General features: G+C 42.8%; 1 protein-coding gene across 1 annotated transcript in view; it reads left to right on the top strand.

Moving 5' to 3' along the window:
* Positions 1-933: 933 nt before the first annotated feature.
* Positions 934-18432, top strand: part of TMC3 (transmembrane channel like 3) — a gene marked incomplete at its 3' end in the record, with an annotated part of 46029 nt that continues 28530 nt past the window's right edge. The window contains exons 1-7 of the mRNA XM_079700444.1: positions 934-1025; positions 2266-2412; positions 6313-6388; positions 13079-13160; positions 15864-15970; positions 16979-17077; positions 17174-17316. Coding sequence (XP_079556570.1) covers positions 937-1025; positions 2266-2412; positions 6313-6388; positions 13079-13160; positions 15864-15970; positions 16979-17077; positions 17174-17316 — 743 coding nt within the window. The 5' untranslated portion in view covers positions 934-936. The remainder of the gene's footprint in view (positions 1026-2265; positions 2413-6312; positions 6389-13078; positions 13161-15863; positions 15971-16978; positions 17078-17173; positions 17317-18432) is intronic.

The following is an 18432-nucleotide window of genomic DNA, read 5'->3' as shown; positions in this document are numbered from 1 at the left end:
GCACAGTGAGACCAAACAATACTGAAATGTCAGAGTCTGGAGCAGAAAAAGGTTTATTGCAGGGCCATGCAAGGAGACAGATGGTTTGTGCCCCCCAAAACCCAGAACTCCACAAAGGGTTTCAGCAAAGCATTTTTAAAGGCAAGGTGAGGGAGGGGCGGGGTTGGTTATTGCAAACTTCTTGGTGTAGGAATCCTTTGTTCCTGCAGCTGTCCACCTAGGTCAGGTCACGATGTTCCTGTAAATCTCCAACAAGACAACTGTTATTCTCTGTTCTGCAACTTTTTATCTCTATATGAATGGAAAAGTGTTACACCCTTAAAGGTCAGAGCCTTGAGAATGGGCTCTCCTGTATATTTCAGGCTATAGGCAACATTCTTAACTCAAAGCAATAGAATACAAAGGTTAAAGTAAAAGAAACAGATCTAATATTGAGTTAGATTTATTCTTCCCGGTTACATGAACATGCACAAGATTCTTACCCTTTCTAAGCTTCTTTCTTGTTAGTTAAAAACAAAAAACAAAAACCTATGCCTTGCATTCTCCCTAAGTATTTTGTGAACACCAGTCATGGTAATAGATGCAAAGTGCTTTGCAAACCACAGAGCCCTTTCTGGGCACAAGGGTCACCAATGTGATTATTTGGGCAGCACCAAGTGCTCTTAGATCACCTGGCCAAGCCTCTTGCCTTTGTCTGTCTTGACTCCAGCCAATCTCTGCTGCCACAGCCACCTTAACATACATATGCATGATTGGCTTCCTGGCTTCTCCCCAGCTCCGAGCATCGGCTACAGACGTGCAGTCCAGCTCCTGAGAACTGGAGGGCAGAGCACCTCGCAGATCCGGTTCAGAAACCTCCGTTGGAGCAGGCTCCTGCCTGCCGGCTTCCCAGCACCCTGCCCACCAGTACTAATCACGGGCAGCCAGTCTGCTCCCATGAAACCATCAAAGGCATCCCAGCGTTATAGGAGCATCCGGAGAAATGCCAGCCAGCACTACTTCTACCAGGAGTCCCTGCTGCTCAGGTGAGCCAGTCCCATCCATCCACCGGGGCAGGTTTGTGAGGACGGAAAGCCTGGGTCACCCCTGCTTGCATCTGACCAGAGGACCAAGTCCCCATCCTGCTCGGTGCTCCTTCAGAATGAACTCCGAAACTCCTTTTTCCAGGTCACTAGACCAAAAGGGTGGCAACCTCAGCGATGTACACAGACACTGATGGCTCTACCTGCTTCTGATCAGAATCCAAAAGCCTGTACCCCAACCTGGCTTTATTGCTGGCCAAACCCACAGATGCGCTTTATCTGTTTTCTCTCTGTTTACTCAGCATTGTCAAGAGAGAGCAGACAATACGTCTGTCGTAATAAATGAGGTTTCTGTTGGAAAAGGCTACAGGCTGGTTAGAAGTGGGGGAGTATTCTTCAAATTTGTTAAATATTTATAAAGGTATATTAAAATCTCCATTAATTTGGAGAAACTGTAGAAAATTCTCCTTTGAGTAAGTAAAAACAAGCTGAATTAGAGAAAAGCAAAGGAATTATTTTCCCTTACTTTTAAGTGCATCATTGATGAAATAGCCACAGCAAAATACCCTTAACTCTTCCTGAAAAGTTGCATTAGGATTAGTGTATTCATTTTCACTGGGAATAAGTGTTGCTATGTGTTGAAAAGTTGTTCTCCTAGAGAGTAACTATTTCCCTGAAACATTTGTGCATGTAAATTTGCTTAGCTAATTTCTTGTTCATAGAAACTGCTGCCTGTTTGCCTCTGTTATCTCTGATTCCAAGTGAATCAAAGCAGGAGTACAGAGAGCGGGGGATCTCTGGATGAGAGAGTTTGGGTTTTTATTTATTTTACATCCAGAGTTAAGGGACAGGAGGCGTCCTTTCTTTGGAATTAGCTGATTATTTCAATGAGCCTGAAAAAGAAATGGTTTTGCCACCAAAGATGCTGCTATTCGGCAATCCTACATGAGCACTCTCCTGGTTCCTTTTGCGCTGTCTTCTGATAGTATCTTTTATCCTTTGAAGCCTTTCTCTTTCACTGACCCATCAAAGTAACAGAGCCCAGTGAATGTGTTCCAGTGGCTGCTAACAACTGCCAGAATTCTCTCTCTGACTCCCTGGATCCCTCCCCTCCCCTTCTACACACACTAACTTCATACAGATGACCCCAAGGCAGCAAGATGCTAAACTTACCCAGGGCAAGATCTGGGATGGAAGCAATTCTACTAATCAGATTTCCTCCTTGATGCCCCGATCATTTCAGCAACTTGGATGACAGCTTTACTGCTGATGAAACAGGGGACAGCCATGATCCAGAACAAATCTTCCAGAATATACAGTTCCAGAAAGATCTCATGGCAAACATTCGCTGCCGACCCTGGACCATGGGACAGAAGCTGAGGGCACTGAGGTAAGGGTTATGGGTTATTGCAAGTATGCTTCCCACTAAACCACCCACCCTGCCCTGCCCTGGGAAATGAGCATAAAAATCCACATTGGAGTGGTGGGTCGGATGCTCTCGATCTGACTTAGAGAGAAGTCACAGACACGTGAGGGATCCACCTGGTCCAGACAGGGCCTCAGTGTGTGTGTCTGTGTATGTGTGTCTGAGTTGGGTGTGTGTCTTGGTAGAGAGTTTTTGGGTTTCTACCTCCTTTTCAAATACTAGATTTTAGCACTATGCTTAGAGATGAACAAAATAACTAAACTCACTAGGTATGCAATCTAGAATGAAAATAAATATTAGTTTTACCTGCTTGGCTATTACCTCCCTCTTGGCGGGGGGGGGGATCTCTGTGGGAAACTAGATTACTGGGACACTTAGAGTCATATTGGAGAGTCTGTTTAGATAATAATGAAGAGCTGAAGGTTGGAAGACATTGCCTTGCCATGTGATATTAGGTTCTTTTCATCATTTCTCTAAAGACCAGTTCCTTTCTCTGTAAAGTTGAAGTGAAGGTGAAGGAGACCACCTACCTCCTGCGGCACTGTTAAGCTGTTAAGCCATCAGGGTGCTGCTAAAGACAAAAATGCCTGGTTGCCCTCGGACTTAATCAGAAACTACAGCAGAGGGCTCCAGCATTTTTAGCATGCATTCAGGTTGATTCTTTTGCAAACTAGAGATTGAAATCCTTTGATAGCAGTTCAAGGATTAAATGAGGTAAACCATATGATATTAAACCTTGTATCTGGGCTATAGTAGTCACTCCCTATGAGTGGGTAGTAATTGATGATGTGGATCCCTGGGATCACAGCAAGGGAAGTGAGTAGAATGGTTCTTAATGACCAGTGCCACTGACCTACTCTGACCCATGAAGTGGACCTTCCTAGAGAAACAGACATTACACGTAATCATCGGGCACCTACTGTGTGGACAGGATTTAGAACCACTGTCGTATCTTACTGTTTAGTGCCCCTTTCCAGATACCATTGCCCTGTCTCTCCAATCCACCATTAGGTTTGCATTTCTTTCCCATCAAATCATGCCTTCATTAGATTTCCACTCCAGGCATTGTTCCTCCAGTCTGGCCAAAAATCCAGCCTGCCCCGCAGGTGGCTGTGGCAGATAGCTAAGGTCATCCATAGTTTCCACTCCCAGAAGTTTCCAGTTAATTCTCCATGTCTGATATCAGTTCTCGTCACTTCCATTTCTTTGAGTAAGGATGACATTTTTCAAATGAGAAGACTGATACTCAGAGATATTAAGTGGCTTCCCCCAGGACGCAAAGCTTCTGAGTGCTGGAATTGAGCTTTAAAGCTGGGCTTCCTGACCTCAACTCCAATATTCTATTCTATTGAAACAGAGGAACTCTACCAATTTATCCTAAAAAAAAAAAAAAAAGCCATGTAACTATATAGCACAAGGAACTATATTCAATATCCTGTGATAAACCATACTGGAAAAGAATATAAAAAAGAATGTACATATATGTATAACTGAATCACTTTGCTGTACAGCAGAAATTAACACAACATTGTAAATCAACTCTACTGCAATAAAAAAGTCATGTATTCTATCAGAATTTTAAAAATCGTACAGAAATGCTGATGATTAATGACTATCTGAACTGTAAGAGAGTGAGTCTTTTTAACCTGCGGGCAGAGCAAAGCAACTGATAACTTCTCTGTCAGAATCAAAAGAACAAGCCAGGCCTTCCTCCACAAGCGTAAGCCAGGGACCTCAGCCAGGACTCCAAGACACCAAGACCAGTGAGGCACAGGCCAGTGGTCCAGCTCTCAGAGAACAGCTCACCCTCTGAGACCTGCATTTGTCATCCCTACGTCGCACTTTTCCTCCCCATCACCTTGAGAAGCTATTGGAGCAGTGCTTCACTAATTGGGCCTGCGAGACTCATCAGGTCTGTGGAAGGCGCAGAGAGCACTGGACCCTGACTGCTTGGAGCTCAAGGGAGCATTGCTGACACAGATAAAGCAGCGAGCTCTGTCTATGGGGGGACAGAGCATATATTTATTTCCCCGGTAGGGAGGCAAGTGGTCAGTGCCATGGAGTCAGCATTGATGGAGCCTGGGTTAGGTACTGTCCCCACTGCTGTTATGACCAGGGTTCCTGGCCTCCTTAATCAAGAGAAATTAATCAGAGGTCAGACAAGGAATTCAGGCAAGGCTTCATTGGAGACCCGACTGCAGCAGCGGGGAGTGAGAACAAACAACAAGTTTCCTGGCTCAATCACTTGCGGAGGGGGAGGCGAGCATGCTCCTTATATGGGTGAGGGTAGGGGTGGGTGCAGGGATTGGGCGGGAGGGTTGGCTTAGGTGGTCTGCCCATCCCCTTGGTGGTGTCGTGTGCAGGGCGCATGCGCAGTACTCTGCTTTTGCTCCTGACCATTCCGAAGTGGCGGTTGGGCTTTTTGGTTTTTTTGTATCTTGCTGTCCATAATTTGCCCCAACTGCACTTGCACGCAGTTGTTTTTAGTCCCTTATAGTTTCTTTGTATTTTGTTGCTCAAGGAGATGTTTGTCCAGGTGCAAGCACTGCAGCACAGGGTCCCAGGTCCCAGGTCCCAGCCTGTCTCACTGCCGCCTCAGCCCCCTACTCAGCTCCCCATCCCAACACTTACACACCCACCCACTCCTATTGTTGTTTCAGGTCCCTATCATCCCTATTAGCTAGTGGGCTTCTCCAGGGCAACAACTCTATTTTATGCACCTCTGTATTCCACTATACTTCACCGAAACAAGTGTGCAGAAAATGTTTGCAGGGAAAAATATTATAATGAATGAAATTAAATGAATTATTATTTCACTTATATAGGCCCCTATCTTTTAGATGCTATATAAGGTAGAACATCAACCCTCACCCTTGCCTGCATTTCTGGTTCTGACCAGAATGAAGCCAGCACATTGGTGGGGCTATGAAGGTGGAGTATTTGCAGTGAGGGCAGGGAGGTTCAAAGCTCAGCACTCTGGTTAGACATGTTCTGAAGCGATCACACTGTTTGTGGAAAAGGAAGTCAGCTAGTTCCTTGTGTCCATCAATGAAAGACTAGGAACCTGTGGGTGTTACTTTGGATATACATGCATGAACTCCCTACCCAGTACACTGGTCCAACTAACAAACTGAATGATTCAGCAGTTCTTCAACACTGAGCATAATTAAGTGGTCAACCATGGATTAATGAAGATCTCATCAGTGTAGTCACAGATGAGGTCACCTTGAAGGTGACATTCTTCCCTAAGAGTTTTTGACTTCAGTCCATTCCATGGAATTAACATTTTTTTTCTAATCCTGTGGTTCTTTAAGTGTGAATTTAACCATCTATCCTAATGAATTCAGTCTATTTTCAAGGATTAGCCATTTAGGTGACCCATCAGGTCAACTCACCAAAGTGGTCAGCTAGTGTGCCCGTAGTTAGTCTGGGCTAAATCAGGTTGTTCATGGCTACATAGACACAACTTTCTTGCTCACATTAACCAGACACTACCCTCTCTCAAAGCAGATTCTCTGAGCTAGGTCTGACTTTCACTTCCAAAGAATTAATTGCAGGAGGAAGGCTGCTGAGATTAAGTGGAGGAGCTGAGATGCTGGTACCTGATCCCAGGATTTCAAAGCCCATAATACCCAGCCAACAGCCAGAATCAGGGCAGGGCGTTAAGAAATTCAGTTGCAACTGATTTTAGTATTCACTCATCATTTCCTATGAATTCATGCATTTAGATGTTATAGAAAATATTTTAAGGGTGTTTTCTGGTTACCACTGTTTGACTATCTATTCCTGCTGCACTTCCACATGTTTTGCCAAGATTATCAAGGTGATAAAATTGTGCTCACCACCAAGTTTTTCTTCTCTCAGGCGAGCGAAGGACATTGTGCTGAAGTTTGAGGGGAGGCTGACCAGGACCCGAGGCTACCAAGCGGCAGGTGCAGAGGTAAAGAGCCCACACATGGACATGCCCACCCTTCCTGTGGCCTCTGGGCCCGGGAAGCTGTACTTGTCCTTGCAGTTGCTGTACTGCATAGGTTGTGAACATCCATCATTAATAGCTGTAGAACAGTATGGTGAGCTTGAAGGTCTTCATGTCCCCAAACTTGGATTTTAGTTCCCGATGCTGTCACTTACCAAATGGTGTGACCCTGGGCAAGCCCAACTCATCAGAAAAAGGTTATATCTGCCCTTGGGAGAATCATCTAGCCTCTTTCCTGAGTTAAGCCCACCCATGTGTGTAGGTTTCATTCACTGTACAGTAAGTCCCCTACGTACGAACCTTCAATTTGAGAACTTTCAAAGATGCGAATGGGCGTTCACATGTCCAACCACATAAGTTAGTTTATGTATCTGGCATATACCGTCATGTGCGTGCATCCTGTGCTTTTGTGTACTTTATTACACAATGCTGTATAGAGTAAAGTAGTACAGTATCTTTATTTCTTGCCTGTTCACTCGATGTCAGCCCCTGTATGCCTGCTGTTGTACTGTACTACTGTACTTTTCAAGGTACTGTACTATAAGATTAAATATTTTCTTTATTTTTTGTGCTTGTTTTTTATGTATTATTTGTGTGAAAAGTATTATCAACCTATTATGATACAGTACTATATAGCCGATTGTATTAGTTGGGTACCTAGGCTAACTTTGTTGGACTTACGAACAAATTGGACTTACAAACGTGCTCTCGGGATGGAACTCGTTCGTATGTAGGGGACTTACTGTATTTCTCATAATGAGAAAGTTACAGGCATATTCCAATGTTCATTTTATAATACAATGCTAAGATTTTTGTGTGTTATTTTTCCCATTCAGTTACTTGCCGTTAAACTTTAGTATACTTTGAAATTATCTGTTTATAGACATTCCAATAGTTTTCATAAATGTTTCCAAGACAAAGAAAAAATCATTTCTCCTACTATAATCCCCTACTTCCCAAGATAGAATCTTTTTTAAAATTTCACATTTCAGCCATTGTATATATTATTTTCACATCGGAGTAAGTAGAGTATACAAATATTTTTGTCTTGCTTTTTTTTTTTTAACACCATGACAAGGATTTTTCTCCATGTTGCTATGTAGTTTTTATACCTATTGTTTCTATTTCTGTAATATTCCATCAGAAAAATGTCTATTAATTTAATTAGTTACGTGCCTGCTGGTGATCCTTAAATAGCTTCTAATTTTTCGTTAGTATTAATAGCCCTGCAAAGACTGTCTTTGCACAGATGACTTTTCCTATCTTTTAAAATTCTTTTTCTAGGATAAATGTCAAAACTACGTCCTCTGTAGAAAAGAGTATGATCCATGTTTTTTTGGCTCTTGATAAATACTAATCAATTATTTTCCAAAAGCTTTGCCATCCACAATGAACGAATTTGCTGTCTTCATAGTATTTCCACTAATGCTGAATATTGTAGTTTTTTCAAGTTTATTATTTTAACAGACAAAAACTGACAGACACACTCTTTTTAGATTCTCTGAAACAAAAAATATTCTTAGTAAAGTTTAAATTAAAGTTGGTCATAAATTTTGCGTAACTGAATAGTTCTAAAATATCAAAGAATCCCCAAGATTCTGCCTTGGCTTTCTTTCTTCTTACTTTTCACAGAATCTGCCTGAAGACGCTAATCCACTCCTATGATCAAAATTATCCATAACTCTTTATGCCTGTCACACTATGATGGAGCTTATGGAATAAATATATAAAACAAAATTATCTTTTGATAAGCATATGTGCTACCAAGCTCTCTCATTTTCTCTAAATAAACTGTATGAAATGCTATGGAAAAATATCGGAAATAATGTAAGGTCTCTCACTTGGGTTCAGACAACCTGTAACATATATAACAATGAAAAAGTCCTACATATATAACAATGAAAAAGTCCTGGGGCATTTAGTAACAGTGAGCTCAAAGTGGATTAAAGGTGTAAGTTAATAATGGACTGAATTCTTAAGAGTCAGAGTTTTTAAAATGAGAAAAGTGATCCAAATGTTCAGTCTTACCTACAGATTGTCCCAAAGTTTTCAGCCTGCACTTAACAGACACAGCTGCCCCAGTCGTTTCCATTTTACCAATGGTCCTGCAGAAAGCAGTTCAACGCAGTTCGGCTTAATCCATGTGCCAAGCTTTGTGCTGGGCACTCAGGGTAAAGAGATGGCTGAGATACAGTGTCTTCTGCCCTCTGGAGACACAGCAAAATGTCAAAGAAAATCATCCTCCCACCATGTCTTCCTGACCCTTTGCTTTTCCCCCTTCTCACTCTGAACATCATTTCTCTACCTTTTTATATTTAGATTTTTTTTTTTTTTTTTTTTTTTGCGGTACGCGGGCCTCTCACTGTTGTGGCCTCTCCCGTTGCCGAGCACAGGCTCCGGACGCGCAGGCTCAGCGGCCATGGCTCACGGGCCCAGCCACTCCGCGGCATGTGGGATCCTCATGGGCACAAACCCGTGTCCCCTGCATCGGCAGGCAGACTCTCAACCACTGCGCCACCAGGGAAGCCCTACACTGGAAATTTTAATATGGACCCCTAAGGATCAGCAGCCCCTCCAAAGTAGAGAAAACAGAAGCTATCTAGCTATTGCCTGAAGCCCAGTGAGTTTTGTCTCTATTTACAGTCTTTGGTTTCTCTTAGAAAGATGATAACTTTGTTTTTCAAATAGTAAATTTTGTATAATATAACTACTGTACACTTTCTCCCATATTCCCACGACTGAGATCCTGATCACCACTCGCCAGGGCTGCCACTCTATCCTCTCTTAGGAATCACTGTTTCAGAACACAAGTCATCCTCTGGAGCCCCTCCCACTGTTTCCCACCTGCATCCTCTGTGCACATGGGTTTCTCCTTGATTCCAGCAGGAAAACACCTTGTTACAGACAATCTGCCTTTAGCACCAGTTGATTTCTATGTTTCATAAGAAAGCAAGGTCTGAGCATGTGAGACCACCAGGACCCAAGGAGTCACATAGGCAGAAATGCTACCCTGGGCACATGGAACACCAGACACCAAGGGTCAGGACATCTAGGTCCTTCTGCCATTGTCTCCCTGCTCTGGGTAATGACTTGGAACCTGATGAGGTTTTCATGCTTGATTCTTAAAATGTCTTCTAGTTGTAATAGTCTATGTCCTTGGTATCTCACATGATACCATCAAGGGACATCATCCTTCCTGAGAGCCTTCATAGCATGGCTTGGCAAGAACGCTTCCTCTGTGCAGAGGCTAAAGGTACCTGCCCACGATGGTGTATAGACTGACTGGCCTCATAACAGATCTACGTGTTTCCACTCATGTCCCGCCATCTTCCATTCTCTTCCACATAGGAGCCAGGGAAACCTTTGATACAGTAAACTACTCATGCCATCCTTTAATTAAAATAATGAATGATAGGGACTTCCCTGGTGGTGCAGTGGTTAAGAATCCACCTGCCAATGCAGGGGACACGGGTTCAATCCCTGGTCTGGAAAGATCCCACATGCCACGGAGCAGCTAAGCCCGTGTGCCACAACTACTGAGTCTGCGCTATAGAGCCCGTAAGACACAACTACTGAAGCCCGCGCGCCTAGAGCCCGTGCTCCGCAACAAGAGAAGCCACCGCAATGAGAAGCCCGCGCGCAGCAACAAAGAGTAGCCCCTGCATGTGGCAACTAGAGAAAGTCCACGTGCAGCAACAAAGACCCAACGCAGCCAAAAATAAATAAATAAAATAAATAAACTTATTTTTAAAAATAATAATAATAATGAATGGTAGATAGATAGATAGACAGATAAGATAGATAGAGTTTCATTACACTTAGAATCAAATCCAAACTCCTTCCTCTAACCCACCTGATCTGGCCATGACCTAACTACTGGACCTCATCTCACTCGTCTCTCCTTTATTCTCTTCTGTAAAATGCCCAGCTCATGCTAATCCACAGGCTCCTACTGGCCATTCTCTCCTCCTAGACAGCTCCTCTACCAATTTATTATTTTTTGAAATATTGACTCATTTTCATTCAAGTCTCAGCTCAGGTATGACCTCCCCAGATAGATCTTCCTTGACCCTTTGTTTCAAAGAGCCATCCCCCCAGTCTTAATGGCCTGTGTCCCATGTGGCATTGAACTCTTTGTGGGTGCCTCCCCTCGACATGAATGCAAACTCCACGTCAGCTGACATCTCACACGTCTTGTTCACGATTTGCAACCACGGTACTGGAAACATAGCGTAGGTGCTCAGTACACATTCTGGATGAACACACTTTTCATAAACGGTTGCACATGTTGTTAGAACACATCTGCTTCAGGTGCTCTTAGAAGCCCTTACCAAAACTCAATAACACAGGCCATAACCATTAGGACCTGTTTTCTTCCAAGTTTGGTTTTTGGTTTTGCCTTATTTTGTGTTCACTTTGCTCTTATTTTTTTTTTCTTTTTTTAAATTAGTTTCTATTGGAGTATAGTTGCTTTACAATGTTGTGTTAGTTTCTACTGTAAGCAAAGTGAATCAGTTATACACATATCCCCTCTTTTTTAGATTTCCTTCCCATTTAGGTCACCACAGAGCACTGAATAGAGTTCCCTGTGTTATACAGTAGGTCCTCATTAGTTGTCTATTTTATACATAGTATCAATAGTGTATATGTGTCAATCCCAATCTCCCAATTCGTCCCACCCTCCCCTTCCCTCTTGGTATCCATACACGTTTTTTCTCTATGTCTGTGTCTCTATTTCTGCTTTGCAAAAAAGATCATCTATAACACTTTTCTAGATTCCACATATATGCGTTAATATACGGTATTTGTTTTTCTCTTTCTGACTTACTTCACTCTGCATGACACTCTCTAGGTCCATCCACGTCTCTGCAAATGACCCAGTTTTGTTCCTTTTTATGGCTGAGCACTTTGCTCTTAAAATCGTGATTCATTCCAAAGTTTCAAGGCTTTTGCCATAGAGATTCAGTGCAAATCGTCAGATAAGTGTGGTGTTTTTCCCCATGCCTTACCGAATCTTGGTCATCAATAAATCGTGTTCTTCAATGATATTTGCCTCTAGGAAGCTCCTTGCTAGTGTAGATTCTCCTCATCAGAATGAGTGTTGGGGTGGGCGTCATTCAGTCCAGTGCCCTTTAAACTGAGTTTGGGGTCCCTGGCTTCTCAAATGAGCACCAGAGGCTGGGGAAGGAGGCTTTGCATCTCTTACCTACAGAAGTTACTCTGCTTTAGTGGGTTCTGTGTATTGAAGTTCCCACTGAAATTCAATCGAAATTTAAATTCAAAGAGCACCCTGAAACCCACTGATTGAATCCTACTTCTTCTTGTACAGATGAGGAGATTGAATCTCAAAGAAAGAAAATAACTTTGCCAGGGCACACAGTAAGATAGAGGTCGAGCTAGAACTCAGGTCTCTGGCCTTCCACCCAGTGCTTCTTCCTCTTAACGACTTTACAATGGACCAGAAACTCAAATGCTTTCAACAGCAAACCCTCGCCAAAGGATACTGGGCATTCTGCCTCTGTATGCTGTAGAGGATGAAAAATCAGAAAGCCGTGGTCTTCCTCTCAATACTGGAGGAGAAAAAGCCAGGTGAACAATATAAAGGCAATGTAAGCTAGGATGTGATAAGCATTATCAGAGACCAGATGATAGCTGGGGAAGTTTACAGATGGAAGAATGTATTTCTGGCTACAGAGAATCTGTGTGAGGTCTCCATGGGAGTAGCTGTATTTGAGTTGGGTCTTAAATCATGAGCAGAAAGTGAACAATTCCAACTTCTGATAACATTCAAATAGATATTTATTTACAAGCAGCCGTTTTGGCCTTAGCAGACATATTCAGGATAACATAATCATGCATGTCTGCATCAGGACCACGTGCTGTCTTATAGTTCAGAAGGTTGTAATTTCATTTGTAACCCTTCTTTCTGCAATGATATCATTTGCTTCCAACACAAACCCACATTGTCTGTGTGTTAAAATGAACCACTTGCTAATGTTGGAGAGAAAGCCCAGTGTCAGGGCACATTTTCACATTTTGCTTTATTCTCCTTTGAGAAAAAAAAAAAAAAGATTTTTGAACTTTTGGCGATTGTGTCTTAAACATCCAAGACAAATTTCCAGACCTTATTTTGGCAACTTTGGCTAGGAGAGAGGCTGGGAGATGAGCTCCAGCTGCAGGATGGGAGGCACACAATGGGGCTCATTTTCAGGATATGTTCTAGGCTCTTGGTCCTTAAAACAGGGACGGGAACTGTAATCACTGGCAAGTTTGTGAGCCATGTGGATTCCTGAGCCCCACTCCTGAAGGGGACCAAGGGGGTGTATTTGGACATCATTCCTCAAGTAGTTTTACCTGTTCTTAGTCCTCACAGCAGGAATGGTGTGAATAAGGCAGGCTGAAACCCTAGAGAATATGCACCTCAGTACAGACACCGCAGCTCAGAGCCCTAAACAGGAGACTTCACCTGGGCAGGAGCCCAGAGAAGACAAGCGCTGCTTTGGTCCTAGGGCTCCCTAAAGGCCTGTGAAATCATAATGAAAGGTATCAACTGGTGTGTCTGCGGGCCTCGCCTCCATTTAGGACCCTGGTTCCACAAAGGCATTGCCGTCTTCACGAATGTCAAGTCCTCTAATCCTGCTCCCTCCTGTCTAGCTGTGGCGGAAGTTTGCTCGTCTGGCCTGTAACTTTGTGGTCATCTTCATCCCCTGGGAAATGAGGATAAAGAAAATCGAGAGTAAGTGTTGGCACTTGGAGGAATGGGGCGGGGATGCGGTGCCAGTAGCCAGACAGCAGTGAGGCCCGAGACAGGTCTGGTACGTCCCAGACCTTACACTGAGCAGCCAAGGGCCCTTGCACACGTAGTGCCGACCTAGGCTGGACATGGGTCCGTGGAGATGGAAGACACAGTGCCTGTCCCCACCACCTCCCGGGATAAAAACGGTCCCACGTTCCACTGTGGCTCTTCAGTTCTCTGTCAGCTCATGCCTTAGACACAATACAAACTCAAAAGGATAGAGGGGAAAACTGTGTAGGTGAATAAAAGGGTAACATGGGCAATTGCAAAACAAAAATGCAGAAATTTGCATTTGGAGAGAAGTGATTGTAATCATTTAGAAAAATATCCTAAAAAATAAATCAGTCACAGTCCCATTTAAAAACACACACACAGTACAAACACACAAATGCAACACACAAGACCAGGAATAAATATAACCAGAAGTCTGAAATAATGAAACTAAAATTGGACCACGGGATTTTTTAAAAGTCTTGTGAAGAGACATAGAATGATTTAATATTTGGAAGGTGTTGATTTTCTCAATATCAGTTTATGTTTGAATGCAATTCCAATAAAATTCTCCATGCAATGTTTTTTGTATTCAAAACAATGAACTCATATAAAAAAAAACTAATTGAAAACTTTTTTAAAAGGAAAAACTCAAATGAACTTGTAAAACCAAAATGTTAAAATATATTATAAAAGCTACAAGAATTGAAACAGTGTAACATAGCACCATAAATGATGCTGGGACAATTCAACTGTTTTAAAGAATAACATTAGAGCTTTCATTTTAAAGTTCCATTAAATATTTAAATAGAAAATAGGAAGCCATTAGAGAATTAAAAGAAATATAAGTAATGTGATCTCTGAATGGAAGCCTGTCAAATTATAAAAGTAAAGAAGGAATCATCAAGGAAAGTACTGTTGTATTTAACTATACATAAAAGAAATTTTACATATATAAAAAATAAGCAAATCTAAAAGATGAAAAATTGAGGTGGGGGGGAAATTTTCAACATTGAAGTGGAATTAAATACCAGCTGGTGGAAATGTCAATTGGGATGATATTTCTAGGGGAAAGTTATAATTTGGACCAAATGTCGTCAAAATGTTTATACTCTTTGATAGAACTCTTCCACTCCTTCACAACCAGAGAAAACAACAGCCACGACAAAATCAATGCACTAGGCTGTGTGGACACACTTGGTGCCCAGCCCAGATCCCTTTACTTGGCTGGTCCACCTTTTCTCAGCTGCTCTGAGTGTTGGCTGCTATGACTCATAGTTGTCTTCTCTAGAGGATGAACCTTGGCCAACATTGTTCCAGATGTTGGGCACTCGTCACCTGCTCCCCCAGACGCACTTGGTAGCCTAGAGGCAATGACAAAGGGGTATTCAAGTCCAGCTTTTTGTTCAAAGTGGAACCAACTCTATGATGCAACTTGCTCTCCAGAGCTCCCCATGGGATGAGGCTAAGCTGGGCTCCAGCTGAGATGACATCTTTGCTTAGCTCTTTCCCCTGACCTCCCTTGACTCCCTCACCCCTTTTATCCTGAGAGCACTTCCTCATTGTATCATGTTAGCTGAACCCTTTTCTCAGGCTCTGCTTCCAGGAAATCTGACCTTAGACAGAAATTGATTCTTGCAGGATTATTTACCTTAGTGAAAAGTTAGAAACTTCCTAAGTGTCAAGTAGTGGGGGATAAGTTAAATCAATTATGTAAAATTGGTTTGCTGGAACAATAAAATTCATTTTATAGGGAGATATTTTGTATGAGAAAACGCTCATAATATATTGATAGCTCAAGATGCATATTATAGAGATATGCCAATTTTATACAAAAAAATAGACATATAGAATGAAAATGGAGGGTTCCCCTAAAAATTTACTAGAAAGTAATTCTGGTAGTGATTTTAATTTAGTAACCTTGCAATAGGTAATTTTTTGGTTTTCTTTGTGATGTTTTGTGTTTTCCTACCTATTATGAAACATAAGCTAGATTTGAAATAAAATTTCAAGACGTTATTCTTCCAAAGTATGATACAAGTCCACTCGCTCCAGAAAATCATCACAAGTGTCACCCATATCCCAATCCAGCTTCTTCTATGCCCCCTTGTTTTTTCAATAGGAATTTGTTTTTAACTACACTTTTTATTTTAGAATAAGTTTAGATGTATGGAAAAGTGACAAAGAGAATTCTCATAACCCCTTCACCCATCTAACACTATGTTAGATGTTAATGTTAACATGTAACATACTGTTATTTCTTTTGAAATTAAGACAGAAGAATCCTTAGAATATCCTTGGAATTTTCAGAACTATGCAAAAGAGAAAAGAAATGTATTAAATTCTCAAAAGATGCTGATACTTCTGAACATAGGTGAAATGTAAATTTGATAAAAGCATTTTCAATCAATATGACATTAGGGAAAGTAATCCATTAGGGATTAGGGATCTGTGTATATGACTGGTAGACATTAATGAACATCTTAATCCTTCTAAATGATCATTGTGGGACAACACCCTGATAGGTACAATTATGGCATTCTTAGTCTATGTCCTGCTGCTATAAGAAAAATTACAGTGTTGCTTTACAGAGAAGTTCTTACACTGGGAGGATTTTCTATAAACCGTTCTCATTATCTTGTCTTTCTTTAGGTCATTTTGGATCTGGTGTTGCCTCTTATTTCATATTCTTGAGATGGTTATTTGGAATTAATATTGTGCTCACGATTATGACAGGTGCTTTTATTGTCATTCCAGAGGTAAGAACTATTTCAGGTGAGTTTAAAAGTGCCATTTGTTAAAAAGTAGAGACGTTTAGAGCCATAGCATTAAACAACCGCACTCATTATCCTCATGGGAAGGATAATCTGTGTGTTAAAATAGGGCCTGGAGGGCTTCCCTGGTGGCGCGGTGGTTGAGAGTCCGCCTGCCAATACAAGGGACACAGATTCCTGCCCCAGCCCGGGAAGATCCCACATGCCGTGGAGCGGCTGGGCCCGTGAGCCATGGCCGCTGAGCCTGCGTGTCCGGAGCCTGTGCTCCGCAGTGGGAGAGGCCACAACAGTGAGAGGCCCGCGTACTGCAAAAAAAAAAAAAAAACAGGGCCTGGCAAACTTTTTCAGCAAAAGGCCAGAGAGTAAATATTTTAGGCTTTGTGGGCCGTATGGTTTGTCACAACTTCTCAAATCTACTGTGTAGTACAAAAGCAGCCATAGACATTAGGTAACTAATAAGTGTGGCTGTATTCTAATAAAATTTTATTTATAGATACAGAAATTGAATTTCCTATCATTCTTATGTGTCACAAAATACTACTCTTCTTTGGATTTTTTTTCCCAACCATCTGAAAATGCACAAACCAACCTTAGCTCTCGGGCCACACAAAAAGTGGCGACAGGCTAGATTTGGCTTATGGGACAGTTTGCAGACATTGTGTTAAAATAAAAGCCACTTCTCAACTAAAATTTATCCTTGTAAAGTAAATGGGGCCATGTCCCATGCCATTATAGAAACCCAGTGGCTTCAGTCATCCACCCATAGAAGCCATGTCTAGCCTAGAGAGAGTACCCCCAGACAGGCCCCGATCAGCCAAAAAGAAAATCTGGCCACTCATGATTAATTTCTCATCAATGAGTATCAAGCAGAATCCACCCCCTAGGGATCTCATATGTGCAGCATCTTCAGAGGTGCATGGAGATCAATGGCCCCTTTTCTGCTGGTCCGTTCCCACCCAGAGGACCGTGTGACATCCTTTCCTCTCTCACCAGCTTATTGCAGGCCAACCCTTTGGAAGCACAGCCAGCAAGACCATCCCCAAGGAGCACATTGCATCTGCCCAAGATCTGGACACCGTCTGGTCCTTGGGGGTGAGGTTCAGGCTTGGCCACACTTTTGTCTCGAGGGGGGTGGTGAATGTTCTGGGACCTGGGAGTCAGAAATGACACCGAGTGCTCTCTTTGCAGGGTTACCTCCAATACTCAGTCCTCTTCTATGGCTACTATGGCAGTGAGAGAAGGATCGGGAGGGCTGGCTACCGACTGCCCTTGGCCTATTTCCTGGTGGGGATGGCAGTGTTTGCTTACAGCTTCATCATTCTCTTAAAAAAGTATGTCTGTTCAGTTTCTCAAAATACATGCCAAAATGATACATATGATCTCATTTCATCTTGTCACCCACCCTGTAAAGTCAAGGCATAAATCTACACATTTTACAGATGAGGAGACCACAGATAAAAGAGATGTATGCTCATTTTAACCAACACTGATTGAACACTTAAAGCTTTGTGCCAGGTTCTGTGTTGGGTCTGGAGAGACAAGAATCAAATAGACTTACCAGGTAACATCATTTTAGACAATGTGGGTGTTACCGACCAGGGTTCTTGGCCTTCCCCAGCCAATAGAAATTGACTAGAGGCCAGACAAGAAATTCAGGCAAGGCCTTACTAGGGCCCCTGCTGCAGCAGCAGAGAGCAAAAGCAAACAACAGGTTCCCTTGCTCGCTTGTTCCCTGAGCGGGGGCAAGCTTGTTCCTTATACGGGGTGAGGGTAGGGGTGTGTCCAGGGGTCCGGCCGGAGGGGTGGCTTAGGTGTTTTGCCCACCCCTTAGGTGGTGTTGTGTGCAGGGGGCATGCGCAGCCCCCTGCTTTTGCTCCCGACACCCTGTTTTTGCTCCAGGCTCTTCAAAAGTGGCAGTTGGGTTTTTTTGGTCTTTTTGTATCTTTTGGGTCCAGCATTTGACCCAAGTGTGCATGCACGCAGTTATTTTTAGCCCCATACAGTTTCTTTGTATTTTGTTACTCATGGGGAGGTGTGTCCATGTGCAAGCATTGCAGCACTGCAGCAAAGGGTCCCAGGTCCCAGCCTGTCTCATAGGAACTGCACTAAAAGAGAGGTGAACGAGATGGGTTAGGTGACCAGAGGTTGCAGAAAGCAAAGCATCCTCCTTTGACTATATGTTTGCCTGTGACCTAATTACAAATTACGCAAAGGCCAGTCTCGTCTGTGTTGTGATGCAGTTCAAACATGTAGTTGGTTATTGAAAGGAGGGCGCAGTGCAAAGAAAGCAGACTGGCTGGGGCCTCATGTGTAAAATGGGCAGGTTGGCTCAGAATATCACCAGGTTCCCTTACGGCTGTTACGTTCTGTGCTTCTGTGTAGGAGCTAGATAAATGCAGAGTGACAGAGAGGCTCTGAGCCCAAGGAGAAGCGGGCCCCCACCCTCT

The sequence above is a fragment of the Hyperoodon ampullatus genome (genome assembly GCF_949752795.1).
Source record: "Hyperoodon ampullatus genome assembly, chromosome: 3".
NCBI classification, from domain to species: Eukaryota; Metazoa; Chordata; class Mammalia; order Artiodactyla; family Ziphiidae; genus Hyperoodon; species Hyperoodon ampullatus.
Note: the sequence above shows the minus strand (reverse complement) of the source record. Positions and strands in the feature narration are given on the sequence as shown.